Source organism: Haliotis cracherodii, unplaced genomic scaffold (assembly GCF_022045235.1).
Source record: "Haliotis cracherodii isolate W230 unplaced genomic scaffold, xgHalCrac1.p SCAF_2, whole genome shotgun sequence".
Lineage (NCBI taxonomy): Eukaryota > Metazoa > Mollusca > Gastropoda > Lepetellida > Haliotidae > Haliotis > Haliotis cracherodii.
Window position 1 is genome coordinate 44,726,254 of NW_027266275.1, and position 21,281 is coordinate 44,747,534.

A 21,281-nucleotide genomic window follows, 5' to 3' on the forward strand; every position below is an offset into this window, starting at 1 on the left:
CTTATGAATCCTCTACCTCTATTACATTGTTGCCATAAATCCTGTATTTTGGATGCAGTCACACCATACTAAAACGTTCAGATTTTCAACTGGGGTCCTCTTCACTGTCAACTGTACAACATTAGTTGCCCCGAAAAAAGCACTCGCAGCCCACATCTCTTACGTGCGTAAGGCGGGAAAATCCTCACTTCTTTTCAGTGTGTGCTCGACACGTCCCTACAAAAGTACATGATCTCTCTGCACTTAGCTTAGGTCACAGTCGTTGCTATACTTCATTACTTTGTTATACTATATTTGTATATTAGTGTATATTGATGACTGGGCTCAATCCAAGTGAATATCAGTTGTGACTGTTGATTTGTTTACCCTAACCACCACCACCCACCTCGCAATCAGCCTGTCACAAGTGTGGCAGGGTCATGATTTCTGGCGATCCCCATCACAAGTTTTAGAAACGAAGAGAGCCTTCTTGTAAAGAAGACGATCACTGTACACTCTGTCTCCAACTCTCCAAGAAGGCATTCTACAAACTTAACGATGCACACACCAAAGCCAAGAGAAAAGGTGCGGCCAAGAAGGTGGCTTACATGTCACAGTCGGACAAGCTGACTCCTCCACCTAAACAACTGACCAATTGCCCACAGCTGTCCATTACGCTTGAGCAGCCGGCGTTCTTAATCAGTGCATTGGAGCATTTTTTTGCTCAGCAGAAGGCTGAGATGTCTACTCGATATAACTCTCATCTTTCCAGACTTGATCTCTTCTCACATCCCGACCTCATCACAGATTCTGTCTGTTCGGCAAGAAGCAGACCTCGCCATGAATACATTTCACAAGTCACATGCCATTCGTCAGCTCCGAGATATAGATTTTACGCAATCCAGCACTGGAAAAATCTCCTCACCTTCTCCATTCTTAATGCCATGGACAACACCAGAGTTGTGGCCTAAGTTGGGCGGGACTAAGTCCACCTCTCTGATGGAGACTTCACATTTATTCAACTTGGCCGACTCAGTACCTTGCCGGATGGAAGCGAGACATATATACCAGGGAAATTGAACATCCTCGCAGACAGACTGTCAAGACACGGCAGAAATGGACCCTCCATCCAGATATTCTCCTGGATCATGTCGACATGGGACAGCAAGCACGTAAATCTTTTTGTGACTTGTCTGATTCACCGACTTCCAGTCTATGTCAGTCCAGTTCTGAGTCCTAAGCCCTTACAGACAGACACACTGTCCATGGATGGGACCAATCTCTTTGCGTAGCCTTCCCTCCATGGTCGCTCCTTGACAGGGTGATACGGAAGGTAGTATCAACAGACTGTACCATCATTCTGATCACCCTGATCTGGCCCAAGAGACCCTGGTTCCAAAGACTATTAGCTCTACTCATGACAATCCTCTTCCACTACCGTTACGCAAGGATATTCTACATTAACCCAAATCAGGCCTCAAGCACGAGAACATTCCCAAGTTCCATCTCACCACCTGGAAAGGTCAACAATCCGAACACCAAGAATAGAAAGCAAGATCTGTTCAACACATTTATTAAACAATTAATATCAATTCAAAATGAATTTGTATAAAAAAAAGCAAAAATAATACTAACACTGCACATTGCCTAACAAGTAAACAACCTTCATACCTACAATGACTGCTTTTTTCAGATAAAGGCCTTTTAACTGCTTCAAAATTATTTTTCAAATTCTCTGCTTCGATTGACTAGGCTATTTGTGAACCTTTGATATTGCATGTCTTTTGTTACTATGCCATTCCCCGTAAACATGTTTTTGTTGTGGGTAGTGCACACCGTACATAGCATACGTTTTCCTGGATGGGCATCGTCCTTGCATTGGAGGAGTACCGCCCATATATGTATGCATTGCCGCTCAATCCTTTTAATTAATTAATTTGAAGGGGGGATTGATTAATTTGAGGTTTGATTCTTTGCTTCTTCGTGAAAAACTAAAAGAATTCTTGACTGACATCAGCGTTTGACAGCAAGTGTGTCCGCCATAGCAACAAAAGTGTAAATTTGCAACATGCAACGTCATTGGTTCACTCAAAGAAATAGACCAATCACAATAAGCTTTAAAAAGAGATTCAGTTTTCCTCATTAAACCGATTTGTAGGCATCGCCTGTCATTCATTAAGATGGTGTGAAAGTTATGTGCCGCGTTCGGAGTATTCAAATCAATAACAGTTCGCTTCGGGGAAGTAAGGTAGCGCTAATTTTGTTACAATGAAAGCCTACGTAGTTTGGAGTTTTGCAACAGTTTGCAAGTAAAAACTCATAATATGATCTATTTTCAAGTTCACAAGTACACCTACATGACCCGCCTGTACATATAAAACTTTAGTGCGCCAATGGCGCAACTTACAGTGAACACTGCTTATGCCTTCATTTTTCTTGGAAGATGTCAGTAATTCTCATACATTCCCGAAATGGAACTTCTCAGTGGTCCCCACAGCCCTCCTGATACCAGGTTGCGAGCCTCTTGCTTCTGCTACATTACTTCAGAAATCCCAGAAGGCAGCGTTGCTCATATCCATGGCTACGGCTACTAGAGTTTCTGAACACCATGCCTTGAACAACTCCAGCCTTACTCATTCCCCAAACTGGTCTTCCATTGCTTTACGTTCACTTCCAGAATTCATGGCCAAGAACCAGACAGACAGTTTCGTCCCATTGGGACACAGACACTGTACCATTCCTGCACTGGGACCCACGGTGGACCATCCTGACAAACTTCTCTACCTTATCAGAGGCCTCAAATACTATCACTGCTACGGATCCCTATCGCTGACATGGAAACAGACGTTATCTCATGCAAGACACATTCTGACAAGGCCACGGTAGCAGGCTGGCTTAACCCTTTCGCCCCGACTGCCCGATTTATCGGGCAGCATAAACCGTGTCCCAGTACCCGGCTGCCCGAAAAATCGGGCGAGAACTGTCCAAGCCCCACACACGGCTGCCCGATAAATCGGGCGGCGCGAGCGTGTTTACAAAATCACTCTTTCTACTTCCTTTCTCGTGTGTAATCTCGTTCTAAATATGGAAATGAGATCTACACGTGATTGACACGTCATTCTATGGAATTTCCCCGTCTTTTTGGCGTGAAAATCGCGGACGTCACCTGTTTTCGCGACAGGTATTTTTCTCGCTTGAATCGTAAATCAAGCGTAATGGCGGCCAACTACGATTCGGATAGCGATCAGATGATTAACAACGACTCTATCGGGAATAGTAATGTGTTTGAATTGAATAATTTAAGCGAAGGGGAGAGGGAATTTCGCGAATATTTTGGTGAAGATTTTGACGGTTTCGACGAGATGTCCCCCCCCCCCCCCCGCCAACTTTCAAGAATGGGAGTGGCAGAGGGACAACAACAGTGGAGACATGAGGGATTTTGAAGAGGCGACCGGACTCAAGAATATATATATTGACACGTACGGTGAGTGAAGAGTCATGCTATTGATTTTTTCCAACTGTTTTACAATGATTCTGTGTTTGAACAGATTATCAGTGCGACGAATGAGAATGCAGCCTACACGTGAACGAGCGATCACAACAACAACAAAGGTGAGTGGCATGACGTATTTGTTTCTTTTTTTTTTAATTTATTTTTCTGATCGCAATCCGAATAGTAGTTTGCCGGTTTGTCGTATGTCCTTATATTTCGCTCAATTTGAATAAAATTTATTTCTATAATCATGTTTGTTCTCTTGTTATTTACATCTTAATTTAAATTTTAGTAACTGTATAAATTATTTATTTATTAATTGATTGATTTAATAAAGTACTGATTTAATTTATTATGCAGTTGTAAATAGCAGTGTATTGTAAATATGTTATCACAACTTTTATATTTGCAGAACTTGAATTTACGATCTTTCTGTCCTTTTACAATCTTTCCCTCTTCAGATCAATCTGTGATATCTTCCCTGTGATGTCATTCTTATAGTAGCTGTGGTTCAATGTTCAGGTAATGTGATAAATTACTTTTTAATTACTTAAATACTTAATTTTTGTTTCAAATCCTGAAAAAGAACAAAATAAATCAAATATTTGTTTTTACCTGTGTTAACGAGTTTACCTGCGTTAACAAGTTTACCTGTGTTAACGAGTTTACCTAAGAGGCTGTAGGTGTATCATAAGTAATATGTGACATCAGTATAGAAAACAAAGTCAGTACCAAGAGTTGTAAACTTGTTTATTTGTTTACAGATGTGCATGAAGAGAATTTACCTGTAACACCTGCGATTACCTGTGCCGTCCAAGATGACAAGACCACTGTGTTATGTTTACCTTGTATCTGTGATTTATTTTTGTGATTTTTAATACAATTTGAGCCAAAATTCATTGTCTGTTTTCATTTTTTCAGTGTTTTCAAGTTTTATTTCACTTGTAAACACCTGTAATTAGATAATGACAAAGGTTAGAGTCAATAACAACAAAGAATATTAAAGTATACTCAATCCTCTTTACAATGGTATATGATAAATGTATATTAAAAGCAAGTTTCTGGTAGAAAAAGTGCATCAAAAATGATAGTGTGATTTTCCAATAATACTGCCAGGGAGGCCAGTGTACAGGCCTTGTCAGTGTCAGGGACTGCAGGGTTTCAAGGGACATAACTCTGGGGCAGCCAGTGATGAAAGAGTTAAGACCACGATAGGCTCAGGATATCATTGGGCCAAAGACACTCCTCCCTTCCTGGGATTATGCTAGTTAGATCCTTAGCCACAAGACTGGCGTCAGGGACCTTTATCTTCATGGAACGGGTAGTTTGCATGACATTCATAATAATAGCTGCGCGTATGCACGCACGCACACGCACACAAAAAAAACGGGGTGGGTGGGTGGGAGCAGGGGAAGAACAAGTTTAATGGGGTTTAACATTGAGGCCAAGATTATTGCACGTAAATAGTGATGTGCGTGCTTAAACAAGTAAACTTTGCATATGAATCTGAAGACTATCTCATATTTTCTAAATACCCTTACCTGTAGTCTCAGTTTTACTTTTCTTAACTGGCTTTTCTTTCTGTGGCTTTTTCCTTTTCCCATTCACTTCTTCATCTGCAACAAACAAAACCAGTACTATAGCACTGTAGCTCACCTAGATATGTAGAAAATCAGCTTTATGAAAATGAATGTCAGCAATGACATGCAATGTTTCTGCATTAAAAATGCTGAGGACCAAATACTAACACTAACATCATAATGATTTGAAACAAATTATGTCATGAAAAGAGTGAGTGAGTATGGTTTTCTTACACTGCTTTATTAAGGAGGATGACGCCAGAAATAGGCTTCTGTATAATTATAATTATAATTATACCAGTGTGGGTAATTGAACCCCAAGCTTTGGGGCGACACTTTAACAACCAGACTACCCCACCGCCCTGTCATGAAAATAAACATACATGCCAAAGTTGAATTTTCTCAATCTTGCAATTTCATAAGTTGTTTACAGATCCAAATACATTATAAGATAAAAATTAAAAGCATGATCAAAACCCTTATGTCAAATGGTGAAATTTTATAATATTGAGAAAAAAGAAACATTGAGCTCACATGGACTTTCTGGCCAGTTGAACTAAAAATTGAGAGACCAGAAATATGACATCACACGCAGATATGAGGACAAAAAGCCTTTCTAGAGGAAGTTATCCTATTTCAAGTCACAAACCAAGTTTTGTGATAAAAATATTAACACTTTAAGAGAAAATGTAACCAAACACAGGGAAAGTTTTCCATCTAGTGAGCTTGACCCTGGCCTCATGACAATTTGTCATCATTCACATCAAATTTCCATTATCTTGGCTGTATGTTATCTGAAACTGCCATTTCATGAACATTCAATCTTATCATGGTGACCAACATCAGTGATCATCAAAACTGGTGCAATTGAAGGAGAAAGAAATATTTGCAACATTGTCCTTTGTCAACATACCCTGAGAAAATAATTATTGGTTTTATTTGTTAGCAAAATATGAATGTCTGCTCATCCATACAAATATAACTAAAACACAAGCATACCATGTTTCACAAATCAAGTTCGCATTGAGATCATTTGAGAATTGAGAATAGTTCGACAACACTTACCTTCACCCTCGTCTTCACTGCTATCATCACAACTGTCGTCATCACTATCAGATGCTTCAGCTGTCTTGTTTGTGCTAGTAATGCTCTCTTCATCACTGTCCTCGTTCTCATCTTCATCTTCATCTTCATCCTCATTTTTCTGTTCCTTGGTTATGACAGGTGGAATGGTGTTCTCACCTTCACTGTCAGTGTCATCCTCCATGCTTTCATCTTCACTGTCATCTTCATCCTTTACTATCTCTTTCACTTTCACTTTTTTAGATGGTTGAACCCTGGATTTTTGGTTCTTTTTAACCATCATTGGTTTTGGTTTCTCCTGTGGTGAGAAAAAATATTAATGATAAGGCACTGTTTCTCAAAAGGTTATTGAAAGTGAGATGGATCAAATGATATCCCGATCAATCAAGCCAGTGTCAAGTGTGGCTGTTAATTGGCTGTGTAACAGACCTAGAGTCTGCAGGAAAAGTCAGAAAAAGTTCCAAACAAGAATGACTATTTTCCCACTTTATAGAAGAAATTACTTTAACCCTGCATAATTGTTTGCACATTTCTTAACACTGCCTGCTGGATTTAGTTTAGCATCACATGCAGTAGAGACTTCAAATTCATGTATATATTGTTCATCAGCATGCAATGCGAGGGTAAAGTACAAACCATTTCAGTTAATTTAATATGCAAAGTCAATTTTTGAGGTCATGACAATTGCTGAAATGAGAATATAAGGTGATTCTAACATGTAAGAAATTGCAGGATACAATAAATGACAAATATACACTAATCTTTATTTCAAGTGATCTTGGTGAATATTGGAAATTTTATTCTAAATTGTGTATTTATATATACCTATTCTGTCTTACAATATGCATTTCTTCTTTCCTTTCGTTCCTTTGTGGAAACGTTCTTGAACAAAGTTTCCAGCTTCTTAAAAACAATTCACCCCAACACATGCCAGTATCACAATGGTTACAGGCCATTCCGTGCACATGAACCTTACATGACTTGATCACATGTCTGTCTCTACCAACTCATTCTCTTTCGTCAGAGCTATCAGGCCAGAGGAACCGAGATGCAGGGATGGATGGGTGGGCATATAGCGTGTGAGAAGGATAATTATATAAATATAGAAATTATAATAAACTCAAATTTGTTAACTTATCCTGTCTCACAATATGCATATATTCAACGGTTGGACAGTGGGCACAGATACCCTAGACTGAATGTCTACAACTGAGACAAAACAAGGAAGCAGGTTCTAAACAATGAAATATATAAAAACATAACTGCCTAGTGTCATACAAAAACAACAAGAACTTGTGAGCGGGAAAACACTCCCACAACAGGTGAAACAATCCTGATACACGAATCCGCAAATGAGACGGAACATGAGCTCGAGTAGGTAATACATGCCAAACGTGTTTTCATGTGTGTTATTGTTCAATGAAAGATCGATACAGCATACGACTAGTAATCAGTCAGGAAGGGGGAGTGCCAAGCGTCTCTACAAGACATGTACACCACTATCTCCAAATGACCATAGCATGCACAAGCTTGGCATCTCATTTAACCCTAATGAATGAAGCGAGCCAGGATGAGAATATCCAGAAGACGATCTTTGAACCAAAACACAACATCACAGATACACAAGGTAGAGCTGAGCGGACTAGAGGTTCAGGACACAGTATGCATGGCCGCGCCTGACAGTGACTTCAATGGTCTCTACAGATCTAAAGATGAGCGAATCCACCCATCAAACGGGCAACTCGATCTGGGAATACCTAAACAAACAAGAAGCAAAAAACACAGAGTTCAAGTTTAAAGATTTATTCCATTTATACACAAGTGAGCAGGAGAACAGGAACAAGATCAAGTGTACGGCATTATCTGCGTTGAGTAGGCCAAGACATCTGTTGAGCCAGGATCAGCAGTCTGAACTTACGGGGACCCTGGACATCAGAGACCAAAACGGCACATAACTGGTAATAGCCACTGGTGGCGCTATGATCGAGCCCAGTAATGCCAGCCTAGTTCGGCAAGGGTGGAAACTGGTCTTTTAAAGTCAGTTAACTCTCTTGCCTCAGGAAGATGGAAGATACATTGCTCTCTCACCGGACCAACCAGTTCCACTCTCAGACAAAGAAGACGCAGATATTCAGCGATCTGTTGAGGCCAATCATCACGAGCGCGACAATAAGTCTCAAAGGCCATCTGCTTATGATCTTATAAGGCGTGTGGTGGAAGATCTATGAGCTGCAGTAATAGACGCTTAGAATAGCCTTCAGCGAGAAGGGACCTCTGCAGATGCACCAATCGCATAGATGGAGCGTTACAAGGGAATGATGCAGCAACCGGACGTGAGGTAGCAGGTCATCATGGAGTGGAAGACGATGGAAACGTTCAATTGAGCGAGTGAGTGAGGATATGTTTTTAGCAATATTTCAGCAATATAACGGCGGGGGACACCAGAAATGGGTTTCACACTTTAACCACTAGGCTACACAACCGCCCCTTTTTGAGTTTGGCACGCTGGGCAATAGGGTGGCACCAAAGTCAGAGCCAAGTGATTGATGGCCTCCACCTTTAGAAAAACCAGAGGAAGAACACCTGTTGGAAGAAAGGCATAGGCATTGAGTCCCTCCCATTGGATTGCCAAAGCATCATGACCCAAAGCCTGTGGGTTGGGGATGGGAGACAACTTAGGATAGCTGAGTGGTGAATAGATCGACTCTGGGGGCAAATATAAGTGAAAAATCCACTTGAAGAGTGCCAGGTCAAGAAGTCACCATTCTGTTGTCGAAAGCTTGTCGGGTCTGGTCGGGACAGGAGACCCCTGGGATGTGACGAGATCTTGAAGATACGAACGGCCTCAAAGAGACCCTGACGCAGACGTTCAATTTGATGAGCCACCATTGAAGAAGGGGACGGAGGTGGAGCGGGGAGATCAGTGGTCGACAGTCATCGATCTGAGTGAACTTTGTGAGAAAGCATTGAAAAAGTCAAAGTTGCCCTTGCAAGATGAGAGGTTGTGCTGATGTCAACAGACTGAGAAGCTGGCTAGGAGTCAATTCGGACTTGCTGACATTGACCAACTGACTTTGTGAAAGCGAGCTGTTGAAGGACGGTGACATCAGTGTTTTCCTGAATGCAATCGTAGATATAGAAGTTGAAAACAATGCCATGAAGATGAAGGGAGCAATTTCCTTTGTAAGGACGACCTTGTAACACAAATCGAAAAAAATGGCCATGCTCCTGATGGATACGCATCCTGTAAGACAAGAAAATCGCTATGACATATGAGCGTACAGAGTAACGCAACAGAAGTCATGCGGAAATGAGGCGGTTCTTCTAGCTACAGATTTTTGAAAGACCATATGTTGAACATCAAGGTTTAATTTGTCTTTTACAGCATGTAAAAGAATAAAATCTGTGAGTCTCGTACTGAGACAATTGATGATAGCATTATTTAAGAATATTGTACCTTTTGCCAATGTCAGGATCGGCAGCTAGCTGGCTGGCAGGATATTTTCACTGTAGAGAATGGATTGTAGTGGTGATCAAAGGAAACTGATAACCGTTTATTATCACTAAGGGGTCGAGTGTGTATGATTGGAAGAAGAGGTGGAAGGAACCAGTTGTCCCGAAATAGATTAAAGTCACTTAGCTGATGAATCTCTCAAGAGTCCTTGATGAGGACTATTCTCGTTGCCCATTATATCCTCACCCAAGTCCATGAAAAGAAGTAAATTAGTTAAATCCCTGAGATCCTGATGAGCAGGCACAAACTGGGGATAACAATGATCGTTGTGCACTTCTTGTGCAATCTCATGGATTCATTATTTGCAAAGGCTTCAAGAGGAACAGTGGAGCTGAAAAAGCCAAGCCTTAAGTTGATCATCACAAAGGCAGTGTTTGCAAGACAACAAGGCGATGGAGAGCCATGCCGAGCCTGCATCATGTGATAGAAGATCGATGATGGCTGTTATCTTGTCTTGAAAAAACAGCACATGCAGAGCATCTGAAAGTCGCCATTCAGTCATGGGAAACACTTCCATCAAAGGTTCCTATTGTACACAACTGACCACACTTGTGACAAGTATAATTTCACTATCTACTTCGATGATGGCAGTTCTATAGTCTTAACCTGACTAATGTAACTTAGTTAAATATTCTACACTGTAGTAAGACATTGCACAGAGTAAGCCTGTTGCAGGTAGGCCTTGTATTGGGCCCATTGTTTCAAATTTGTAAGGGTCCTTATAACCTGCAGTAAATTTACTATTCAAGTTATGGTTACAATAAACTGCAGTTTATTAAATAATGTATCGGACCTTCTAAAGTGTAGGGGGAAGCCTGGCATTTTATTTATTTATTAAACACTTTGTATAACTAATATTGGATAGTCAACAGTGAAAAGGACTTGTGGTGTGATGACAGCCAAACTACAGGATTTATGGCAATGATTTAACCTTTGATTTGACTGCTGAAGTTATCAAGGGATTTAGAAACACGTCTGTACTTTGTCGTGACCAACAGTGCATCTACCACTTCCGGTATGAGGTGGCAGCTTGTCATTGGGGGTCCTGCTATGGAACAACATCTTCATTTCGTCAAGCAGGGTCAATCACAGTTTTCACTGCTGTCAAAGGTGAGCAGTGAATGCATTAAGGAGTAATGCAGGATAAGTTAAAATATATATGTTATGTCATATCAGTACATGTTATATCTCTACTGCCGCTGTTGTCAGACACTAATTCGAAAAACTCGAGCGTGAAATCTATGCATTACGATTAAGGATTTAGACTTCAAATATTAATGTTAAAGGGGCATTAACGGTAGGAACTACCGCACTCTCAGTGGGCGGAACTTATACGAGTGATCTAACAGGTCAATATGACATGTTAACTCACACATTTCATTGGTTAATGCGTCAACGGGTGACGTCATGTAAACACCAACCAACATGGGCAGTTTTGACATCAAGGACTAAGTTTTATTGGTAATAAATAAGCATCAAACAATTACAAAACTTTTAAACAGACGCGTAGGTGTTTGGTTTCAAAACTTATCTACCATGTCGTCTTCACATCTTCACAAAGCGATACTGTGGAATGTCCACGATTTATGTCTTTATTCCAGTCCAACACACAAATTAGTTCTGCATTATTCTCTCGATGAGAGCAAAACATGTTTGTCGTGATGAATAATAGCAGTGTTTATGAACAAACACCATAATATATCATATATGTTTGTTGTTGAACGCCTCACTCAGCAATAGTGTACGGTCTATCTGAAGTTTAGTAACCGCATTTCTCAATATTCACGGTCATCGGTGATTTCAACAGTGTTTTGGTTTTTTTCGTTGTGTTTGTCTTGCCTTCATCTTGAATCTGGATGACAACGATCATGAAAACCCTTGTAATGGTCAAGTACTTTCCTTACTTATTGATGAAAGTTGTATTTTTGTCGTTTCCGTCACATTTTCATTGCCCAGTAGCAAGTCACACTTGTTGAAAAGCTCTTCAAACTGAAGTCACTCAATCTGTGAAACTTTGCAAGTCCCATGGCAGTTACCCAGATTTCCTGTTGATTTGCATGCCAAGTGTCATTAGGGCTTCCGTATTTTTTATGTGTTTCTCACCTCAAACCTTAACTAAAGAGCGAGCTGGCGGACTAAATAAAATATGTAATTAATAATAATAAAAAATGCCTTTCAATAATTGTGTAAGTTATTTTAAGACATTTTAAAACAAGAGTCATCAGAAAGATGACATATCCCCCCGGCGGCTGTCTGTAAAGTAACAACAAGTAAATGTGCAATTCTGTATGTAATGAGTCAAGAGTTGAATGTTCTTTAAGAAGCATACATTGTTTACCAACAAAAGATCCACCATAGTCGCATCCATATGAAATCGAAAGTAAAACAAGTGTTACTGTGCGGTTTTTTTATGCAAACAAATGACAAATTACAAGAAACAATAACGTAACAAGAGTTTGCCACTAACCTGGCTATATCCCACGCCCCTGTTGCAGAATTTATGACATAATTAAATCTAAACAAACCCTAACCCTTTTTAACCGAGGTGGAACTTGTCATGGAAATTGTAAAAAAAAGAAGAGTTTGGAAGCTAAGTCCATCTTGTTGCCATGGAAACGTAAAAAATAAAAATTTCTAAAATTTCTAAATAGCAAAAGGCACCAGTTCAGCATGTACCTGACAGACCTGCAAAGTTTGATGAAAAAATATTGAACGGTTTATGAGTTATGCTCCGGAAACGAACCCTACCCTTACAGTACCTAAGTCCATCTTGTTGCCATGGAAACATAAATAAAAATTCTAAAATTTCTCAATAGCAAATGGCAACAGTTCAGCATGTACCTGACAGGCAAAATATTGAACGGTTTCTGAGTTATGCTCCGGAAACGAAACGAAACTTGACGTACGGACGGACGTACGGACGGAGCCCGTTTCTAAATCCCCCGCCAACTTCGTTGGGCGGGGGATAACAAGCATATAGTCAACAAAGTCATCTATATCCCCCGCCCATTTTAACACGTTATGGTCCCAAACCAGGTAGCTGGCCCAACATTTCTCTTAGCCCATGTCAAAATAACTGCAATGGAAATTCTAAAATAAAGATTTCTAAAACTCCTGAATATCAAATGGCAGTTCAGTATGTGCTTTATAAATAGACATGCAATGTTTGGCAAGGAAATATTTAACATTTTATTTGTTATACTCCATAAGATAACACACCCTATATGAAAACTTAAATCCAACTTGTTGCCATGGAAACATAAAAAATAAAAATTTCTAAAATTCCTAAGTAGCAAAAGGCAACAGTTCAGTATGTGCCTGGTAGACATGCAAAGTTTTGTAAGAAAGTATGTAACGGTTTGTGAGTTACGCTCCGGAAATGAACACCACCCTTATAGAACCTAGGTCCAACTTGTTGCCATTGAAATGTAAAAAAATTAAATTTCTAAAATCCCTTAATAGCAAAAAGCACAAGTTCACCACTTGAGTGATATGAATGCAAAGTTTGATGAAGAAATATTTAACGGTTTTCGAGTTCTGCTCCGGGGCGATTTAGACAGACGGATGGACATGCCCATAGCTGTATCCCCCCGCATTATATCCCGGGGGATAATAAGTTCAAAACACTTGGTGCTAGAATTTAGTCTATGAATTAATTTATGATGTAGATCTAGTTACCTTGCTTCAGAAACAAATTTTTAATAAAACTGATGAAGATGTTGAGCTTTTCTTTTATGATGGTGCAATGATAGATCTTGATCTATTAGTATTTTTTTTTATATTAGATTTGTGCACAAATTTCCAAAGCGGCAGGTGAACTCAGATAAAATATGGACAGCGTTATTTTCATCCTAGTAAAATCCTAGATATTTTTTATATTTGTATACTCATCCTGCATTACTCCTTAATGCATATCACTGCTTGTTCTTGACAGAGAGAAAAGATCTGTGTGAAGGTCTTTGCTTGAAGAAGTTGTTCCAACTAGCTGAGAGGCAAACCCTGTCACGCAGCTCCCACGTGACCAAAGGAAGCGACGTTATGGATCCTCCAGGGCTTACGCCAGGGGAGGTCAAAAGTACGGCTCTGGACTTGGAGGCGAGGTCAGTGCGTGTAGTAAAGGACCCTGTTGGGCACTACGAACGGACCAAGTTGTGCGTGCCTAGCACATCCTCCAATACGACATCTCGCATATGGTGACTGGCGACGAATGTGTTTGATCGCCAGTACACCTCTCCATGATGGCAAGTAGAGCTCAGTTGCTGTGTAGCGCCACAGTCCAAGACGCACGGCTGTGTGTTCCATGCTCAAAGCAGACACGAGTGACGTCCAAGACGTGTAGCTCACTGACATGGGCTGCTGTGGCGAGCGCCAGTAGGAAGACCATTTGCTCACGTGATGGCCCTAGCCGCTCTTGCCGAGTAGCCTTTGGCGTTGTGCTCTCTGTAAATGGACCAGAAGTGAAGAAATAACCCGTCTGGTCCTGAGTGTGGCTGTCTGCTGTGAGGGTGGATCAGCAGATTTGGCCAATCTGGGTGTGGCAGTGGGTTGAAGTCGGACAGCTCTCTGAGGTCGACGAACCAAGCCCTCACTGGCTACCAGGGCGCGACCAAAGTCAGATCAAGGTTCCGTGTCGATCTGATCTTCTGGGCGATTTTGGGAAGGAATACAGGTGGCGGAAAAGTGTAGGCTTTTAGTCCTTCCCAGGGGACACTGAAAGTGTCGACTGCCCAAGCCAGTGGATCCGGCACCGGAGATATGTAGGTCGTGGATCTGGTAGTTCTGGCTGGTGGTGAATAGGTCTATGTTGGGGAGACCATGATCTCGACAAACAAGAGCGAAGGCATCTGGGTGAAGTTTCCCCTCTGTGGGAGCCACTTTTCATGGCCGAGAGAGGGCATCCGCTAGGATGTTTTGGCAGACCGGGATGTGGTGGACTTGGAACTGAATCCCCAGATGATCCACCAGGTGAAACAATCGGAACGTCTGTTGAAAGAGCGAAGTCGAGTGACTCGTTCCTTGGTTCCAAAAGTACCATACGACACTGATCTTGTCCGTCGAGCCGGGCGTGTCTGAGGGCCTGCTTCCAGTGAGCGATGGTCAAGATAAGCGCTTCCAGTTCGAGGTTGTTGATGTGCCATAGGCGCTGATCGGCGGACCACAGACCCGAGGCAAACTGTCCCTCCAGTTGTGCCCCATCACTGCAGGGGCGCGTCTACGAATAGGCGCAGAGAGGTCGTAAGCCCTATCAAGGAGACGCCGCCTAAGACATTCGATTCCACCGTCCACTACCGGGGATGCTACTTGAGATGATCCGGGATGACGATGGAACATCTGAACTGGGCGCAGTTGGAGCCTTCCTCTGTAGGTCAAGTCCTGCGCTGAGGTTAGGAGGCCCAGGAGGAATTGCCATTGGCGCAGAGTGTATGTTAGGTGGAGAGCTGGAGTCAGGTGCACCTGCTGCGATCCCACCCGTCTCTGGGTACAGAGAAGAGATCGAGGTCCGCCTAGAAGAGGCCCCCGATGAACTGAAGGAAATTTGAGGGTGTCAACTCTGACTTCCTGAGGTTGATCTTCCACCCCAATAGGTACATGAGTTAGGAGTCCCTGCAGCGAAGTAGAGCGACGGTGTCCCAATGCCTCGAACTGAATGTCCCGAAAATGGTGGTAAACTGTGTGAGTAGCCACGGTGCCGAAGAAAATCCAAATGGGGGAACGGCCCATTGGTAATGGACCCGGTCGTCTGGATGTATAGGGACATGTCAATAGGCGTCCTCGATATCTAGGCTGATGAATACATCCTGTGCCTGGATCCGGGAGCACAGCAGCCTGAGGTGGTCATCCTGAATAAGGTGGACGCGCCAGGTAGCGTTTGTTGAGTAGGGTGGTAGGTGGCTATGGGCAACGACGTGAGCTGCGGGTCGTCTATAAGCGCCAGCTTGTTCCCATGTCGGATGATGTTGGTGACATATGGGTCTCCCAGGATCTCAGTTCTGCCAGCAACGACCCAGTGGACTAGTTCAAGCTCCACACACGGCTAATCCCCTGTGAACCCTGTGGTCTAATACAAATGTAACTAATGTCAATTTCGTATTTATGTATCGGTACTGTTACATTAACCGAAACTGTTGTGCTGCTGTTCTGCCGTAAAATTATACAAAACAATACACTTGGACCACAAATGCATTGAATGTGTCACATGTACACATGACCATGTGCTTTGCTATTTATAGCGCAACCGTAAATAAGCTCCATCCTTTGTGATTGATGCAGACGCCAAACACGATCGATTCGATTTTTTATGATAAAACCACAAAAATCTTTTTGACTTATATCTAGATATGGACCAATTTGTGGTGTCCAAGATTTATCATTCAGGTTGATACAAAGTTTGATGGTCAAAGGTGATCTTGTCTGCATACATTTTTTGAAAAGCTTCTCTAGACACTCGGTTGTGTTTACATTGTCAGTCACTGTTAGAAACTGGTAAGTCGCCACCTTGCTGGCTATTTATAGTCAGGGCAGGGCTTTAAGCACATGCGGAAATCACTAAAAATATAAAACAGGAGTGAAAACTGCTACCTAGGTCAATACATAGTAAAGAGGTAACAGATATTAAATAATGTAATTTCTTTTGAATCTATCAGGGATATTTCTTTACGATAGTTTGATCAACTTTTGCATATTTTGTCTCGATGTGTGAGATGTTGCACACGCTTCTGGTTTTAGTAATGATGAGCAATGTAAGTTCAGGTTCTGCATATCATCAAATATTTATAACTATTCGCAGCGTTTATGGACATTGTTCAACTAAACAAAACTCTCAAATTAGGGTCACAAAAGTGTCTGACGTTTGTCGGCTTGTCAACAGCAGGTCAATGTCAGAAGGTTTTATACATCTGTGTAAATAATTCTAGAAAATTAATTTAGATGTAACAAAATGATTGTCATAGTATTCAAGGGTCAAGTTCCATCCAATCATTGTTCTGATTCAGATTGTTTTTGTTTACAATAAATTACACCAAAAGTTGCTAATATTTAGAACTAAGGAATTTGAGTGTTTTCTTTTCGTCTGCTAACAAAAAATATGATCGAAAAAGATCATATGTAAAAAAAGATATCATAAAGAAAATACCCGACTGCATGGCACTCAACGTGAAGTGCCAAAAGTCAACAATGGCCGATTCTGTTAGTTATGTGCCGAGAAATGTGGCCAAAACTCACAATATTTTCTACTGAAAGTTTTGATATTTAGCAGGCTGAACATTTTATCATGTTTATGCATGACATACATATTTGAAATATTACGCAAAGCCTTCTTGGTAAGTAAATATTGCGAGTTTTCTTTGGTGGTGTCCTTATGCTATTCGCCTGTTTGACATTTGATGCACAGCTAGTGATACCGTCGAATAGGTTCGACACTAGCATTGAGACCATGTAGAGGTATCTTACAAGCCAGAAAGACATTTTTCCATAAAGAAACTTAAATCCTGTAAACAAAATTGTAATTAAAGCTAAAATTGAAAATTCATTGTTGAAATTATCTGAATTTTCATAAAACCAACTGCCTTACATACCTCCTCACTTTCCTCATGGGAGCTGTTTGAATCTTCATCTGACACTGTCGGTGGAGGTGCAACCTTTTTGCCTTTACTTGGCTTCACCTTTCCAGGATTTCCCTGAAACACATGAAAGGTTGTTCAACATCTCTTCCTGCATTGTGCAACCTGCTTTCAGCAAGCTAAACAGTATTCCGTGTTCCAAGGTCACGAATCTAAGAGGGTCCCATGGGCCTTTATTTTTAGTTCTTCAAAGTAATTTGGGGTCTTCCACAAATATTCTTCTGTATGTATTCATGCTAGGAATGTGTAAGTAGTTTGTCCTTGGTTATATGCCATTTCAAGAATATAATCTCATGAAAAACGTAAGAACATCAAATTGTGTTGTTCATATGCATGAACGTCAGTTTCGCGGTTATCATTCTTATGTGACCGACCACTCGTCTATTGGAAAAGCTATATATCGTGAAAACATTACATTAAAAAATTATATGATAAATTAAAAGGGTGGGAGAATACTGTAAGGATAATGATGACTGTAGCAAGGAACTCAGAAGACACAAGCATTGCTTCTGACACACAAGGGTGAATTTACTTTCGAATCAATGATGACGGAGTAGAGCAAGTGAAAGAGGCTTAATGAAAATACTTAATCATACCACGTGATCTTGGTATAATACTGTGTAACCTGCCTTGGAGGGTAATACATTTCTCAGCGAGTGAATAAATCTGAATGAGCAATACAGGCTACATGTGGATTTCCGAGAGACAGAATAAAAACCTTATACTCTGCTTCAAAGCAAAAATCTTCACGCTTTTTCCGAGTCAAAGGAAGTCACATGACATCGTGAGAAGTCATGTCTCAAACAGCTGTTTTCTATCAATTTTGAATTTGTGTTAATTCTTTATCAATGTCAAAACATGGGATAAATTTGTTGTAGCCGGATCACTCAGGGTACAAACCCCATGTACCCCGAGTGATCCTGCTACAACTTATATCATCCTGCTCACACATTTTATAAAGAAAAATATATGCAACTGAAAAGTGAAAACAATAAATGAAACAAGAAAACCCTTACATTTAACTCACTCAATCGTATCCAGCCATGTTATTACAAACATAACTAATTTATTGCAAAAGATGTCCCGAAACAGCGCCATTTAGATGTGTGCAATGTCAATAAATATACCGTATTCGACGTAATAAGCGCCCCGCTCTAATAAGCGCCCACGGCGATATTTGCTAATATAATGGCTAGTGAACAATCCCAATTAGCACCCTTCCGATTGATCAATGTACACAAGATTTATTTATTTGCGTATAAGACGCACTCGTGTGTTATATGCACCCTTAATTATGGTTGGTTGGTTTGTTGTTTAACGCCGCACAGCAATATTCCAGCTCCCTTAATTATGGGCAATCAAATTCCGGAAAAATATATCTGTCGAATATAAATATTTAAGTCTGTCAGCATAAACCACGAAATTTATCTTTCAACTCTGTTTTTTCACCAAAATAATATTCTAATAAGAGCCCCCTATTTCTAATTTTGAGAGCGCCCTGGGCGCTTATTGTGTCGATTACGGTACACCAAATAATCTGCATTCCTGTGCATAATAATGAAAACTACTGAATCGACAAAAATAAAATATGCATAATAGTTCCCATTTAAAAGCCATTTACACATTTAAAAGCCATTTATCCACATGAATTACAATAGCAATATATATTTTCTAATTAAGCTGAGCAGTGGCCACAAAAAGGTTTTTTAATATAGCTGGTGTCATTGCTGGGAAGTATGTGAAGTTTAAGCTTCATTGGTCCAGTGGTTTCTGAAGAGATGTTTACAGAGCCTAAAGCATATTTTGAGGGAACTGGAGTGGGACAATCCCGACTTCCATTCGGTTCCCTCGGAAGTGCTTTGGCAGCCAAGGCTGTGATGCACGAGGCCGAGCGCAACCGGAAAAGGGGTCGTCTGCAACCGAAGCTTTTAACAGGTAAAATCCCTAGTTCAGAGCTAAGCAGTCGCAGGCCATATTTTGAAATTATACTTCGCGGATCAGGCCATACGATCACACAATCATTGGACGAAAATCTCAGAGCATGTTATCACCACATTGTTCGCAGATGTAAAAATACTACAGAACCAAGAGCTTTGTCCAAATGCAAAGGTAAAATTATATTCAAAATTTACAATATCACAAAATACAACATGTTTTGATGCCCACTTAAACATACACCCAATTTCATTATAGATTCATCAAATATTAGCATAAATAGCTTTTTCAATGTAGCTTCTGTGGTTTGTCATATTGAAAGTCAGATTAAAAATTCTTGAACAATAGGGGAGGAGACATTGATCATGCTATAGGAACCAGTTTCTGAAATGTTTTCGGCAGATGCAGTACGGCAGACAGACAACAAACAAATAGACCACAACATAAGCTCACTTGATTTTCACATGTGAGCTAAAATCCTGTGAGACATGTAGACATAATTTACTGGCAACAAATTTAACCACAACTGATGAACAGTTCTGCCAAGATGAGATAACTATCCTATCACCAAAATATATGGAGATATCATACATGGGACAATAAACATTTTCTATTTTAAACCAAAACTGGAGTGTTCAGATTTTTTGTAATGAGTATATTGATTGGAACTGACAGAAACAATCAGATGACCTTTTGAAGGGTTTATAGCCAATGATTTTTTTAAGTATCTTAATCTGAATCCAAAGCAAGCAGTGTTAAACACACCCACTAGACTGTTATTCCGAGACTAGCGAATATCGTATAATTTTCCCCCAAAATCTACGCACAAGTTTGATATGACCAAAGTAAAAGAATTCTCTAGTCTCAATCCTTTCTATAACATAACAAGCATGAAATACTCATATCCCCCGCCAATATAACATGTCGGGTTGTGTGAAATGCATTAGCTCCTGTGAACTATGTTCACTGGGCCTTTTTGTAAATGGCCTAATTGCAGCACTAAAAAAAGTTATTACTGGTGTTGTTTTGCCATCCGCAGTTTATGATAGAATATGTAACTATTAGTCATGAGTTGTGTTATTACTTAAACAATCAGAGTTCTTACGTCACTTTGAGATCAATGAGAGCAGGGGTCACCATGGGGTGTACGGAGAAGTACAGGACCAGTCATCTGAAGATCTGAGTAGATGAGTGGAGTCTGGAATGCTACAGCACTGGCATGATCAGTAAACAACAAGTCCACTGTTGCTCCAAGACGGTGAGTTGGAGAGTGAATGAGTCGAGTCATTTTTCACACATTAAAGAAATCGTTAAGGTTCAGTTTTTCACTCAGACCACAGTTGTAATACCCAGTAACTAGGACATGTTCACATCCATGCTGCTTGGAGAAATCCTGAAGTTTCTGCAGGAAATGAGTCAGTGAATGTGACAACTGTGTCCATGACACTTTTGGAGGAACATACACACAAGCAATGCAGAACTTGCCAACAAGAAAGAAAATGTATTCAATACTGCGAGATGACATTACATCACACAGCTGGACACTGTTCTTGAAACTTGTTCGGGTGCCACTGTTCATGTTACTGGTACCCACGGTGAGGAAGTAGGCTGGTTCGGATGCAACTGTTCATGTTACCGGTACCCACTGTGAGGAAGTAGGCTGGTTCGGGTGCCACTGTTCATGTTACCAGTACCCACTGTGAGGAAGTAGGCTGCTTCGGGTGCCACTGTTCATGTTACCGGTACCCACTGTGAGGAAGTAGGCTGGTTCGGTGCCACTGTTCATGTTACTGGTACCCACTGTGAGGAAGTAGGCTGGTTCTGGTGCCACTGTTCATGTTACCAGTACCCACTGTGAGGAAGTAGGCTGCTTCGGGTGCCACTGTTCATGTTACCGGTACCCACTGTGAGGAAGTAGGCTGGTTCGGATGCAACTGTTCATGTTACTGGTACCCACGGTGAGGAAGTAGGCTGGTTCGGGTGCCACTGTTCATGTTACCAGTACCCACTGTGAGGAAGTAGGCTGCTTCGGGTGCAACTGTTCATGTTACTGGTACCCACTGTGAGGAAGTAGGCTG

The 21,281-nt window shown here is 40.9% G+C and overlaps 1 protein-coding gene across 1 annotated transcript in view; it reads right to left on the bottom strand.

Moving 5' to 3' along the window:
- Positions 1–21,281, bottom strand: part of LOC139468143 (nucleolin-like) — an 86,019-nt gene that overhangs the window by 52,992 nt on the left and 11,746 nt on the right. The window contains exons 2-4 of the mRNA XM_071249920.1: positions 17,224–17,325; positions 6,118–6,433; positions 5,014–5,088 (exon numbers count right to left, since the gene is read on the bottom strand). Coding sequence (XP_071106021.1) covers positions 5,014–5,088; positions 6,118–6,433; positions 17,224–17,325 — 493 coding nt within the window. The remainder of the gene's footprint in view (positions 1–5,013; positions 5,089–6,117; positions 6,434–17,223; positions 17,326–21,281) is intronic.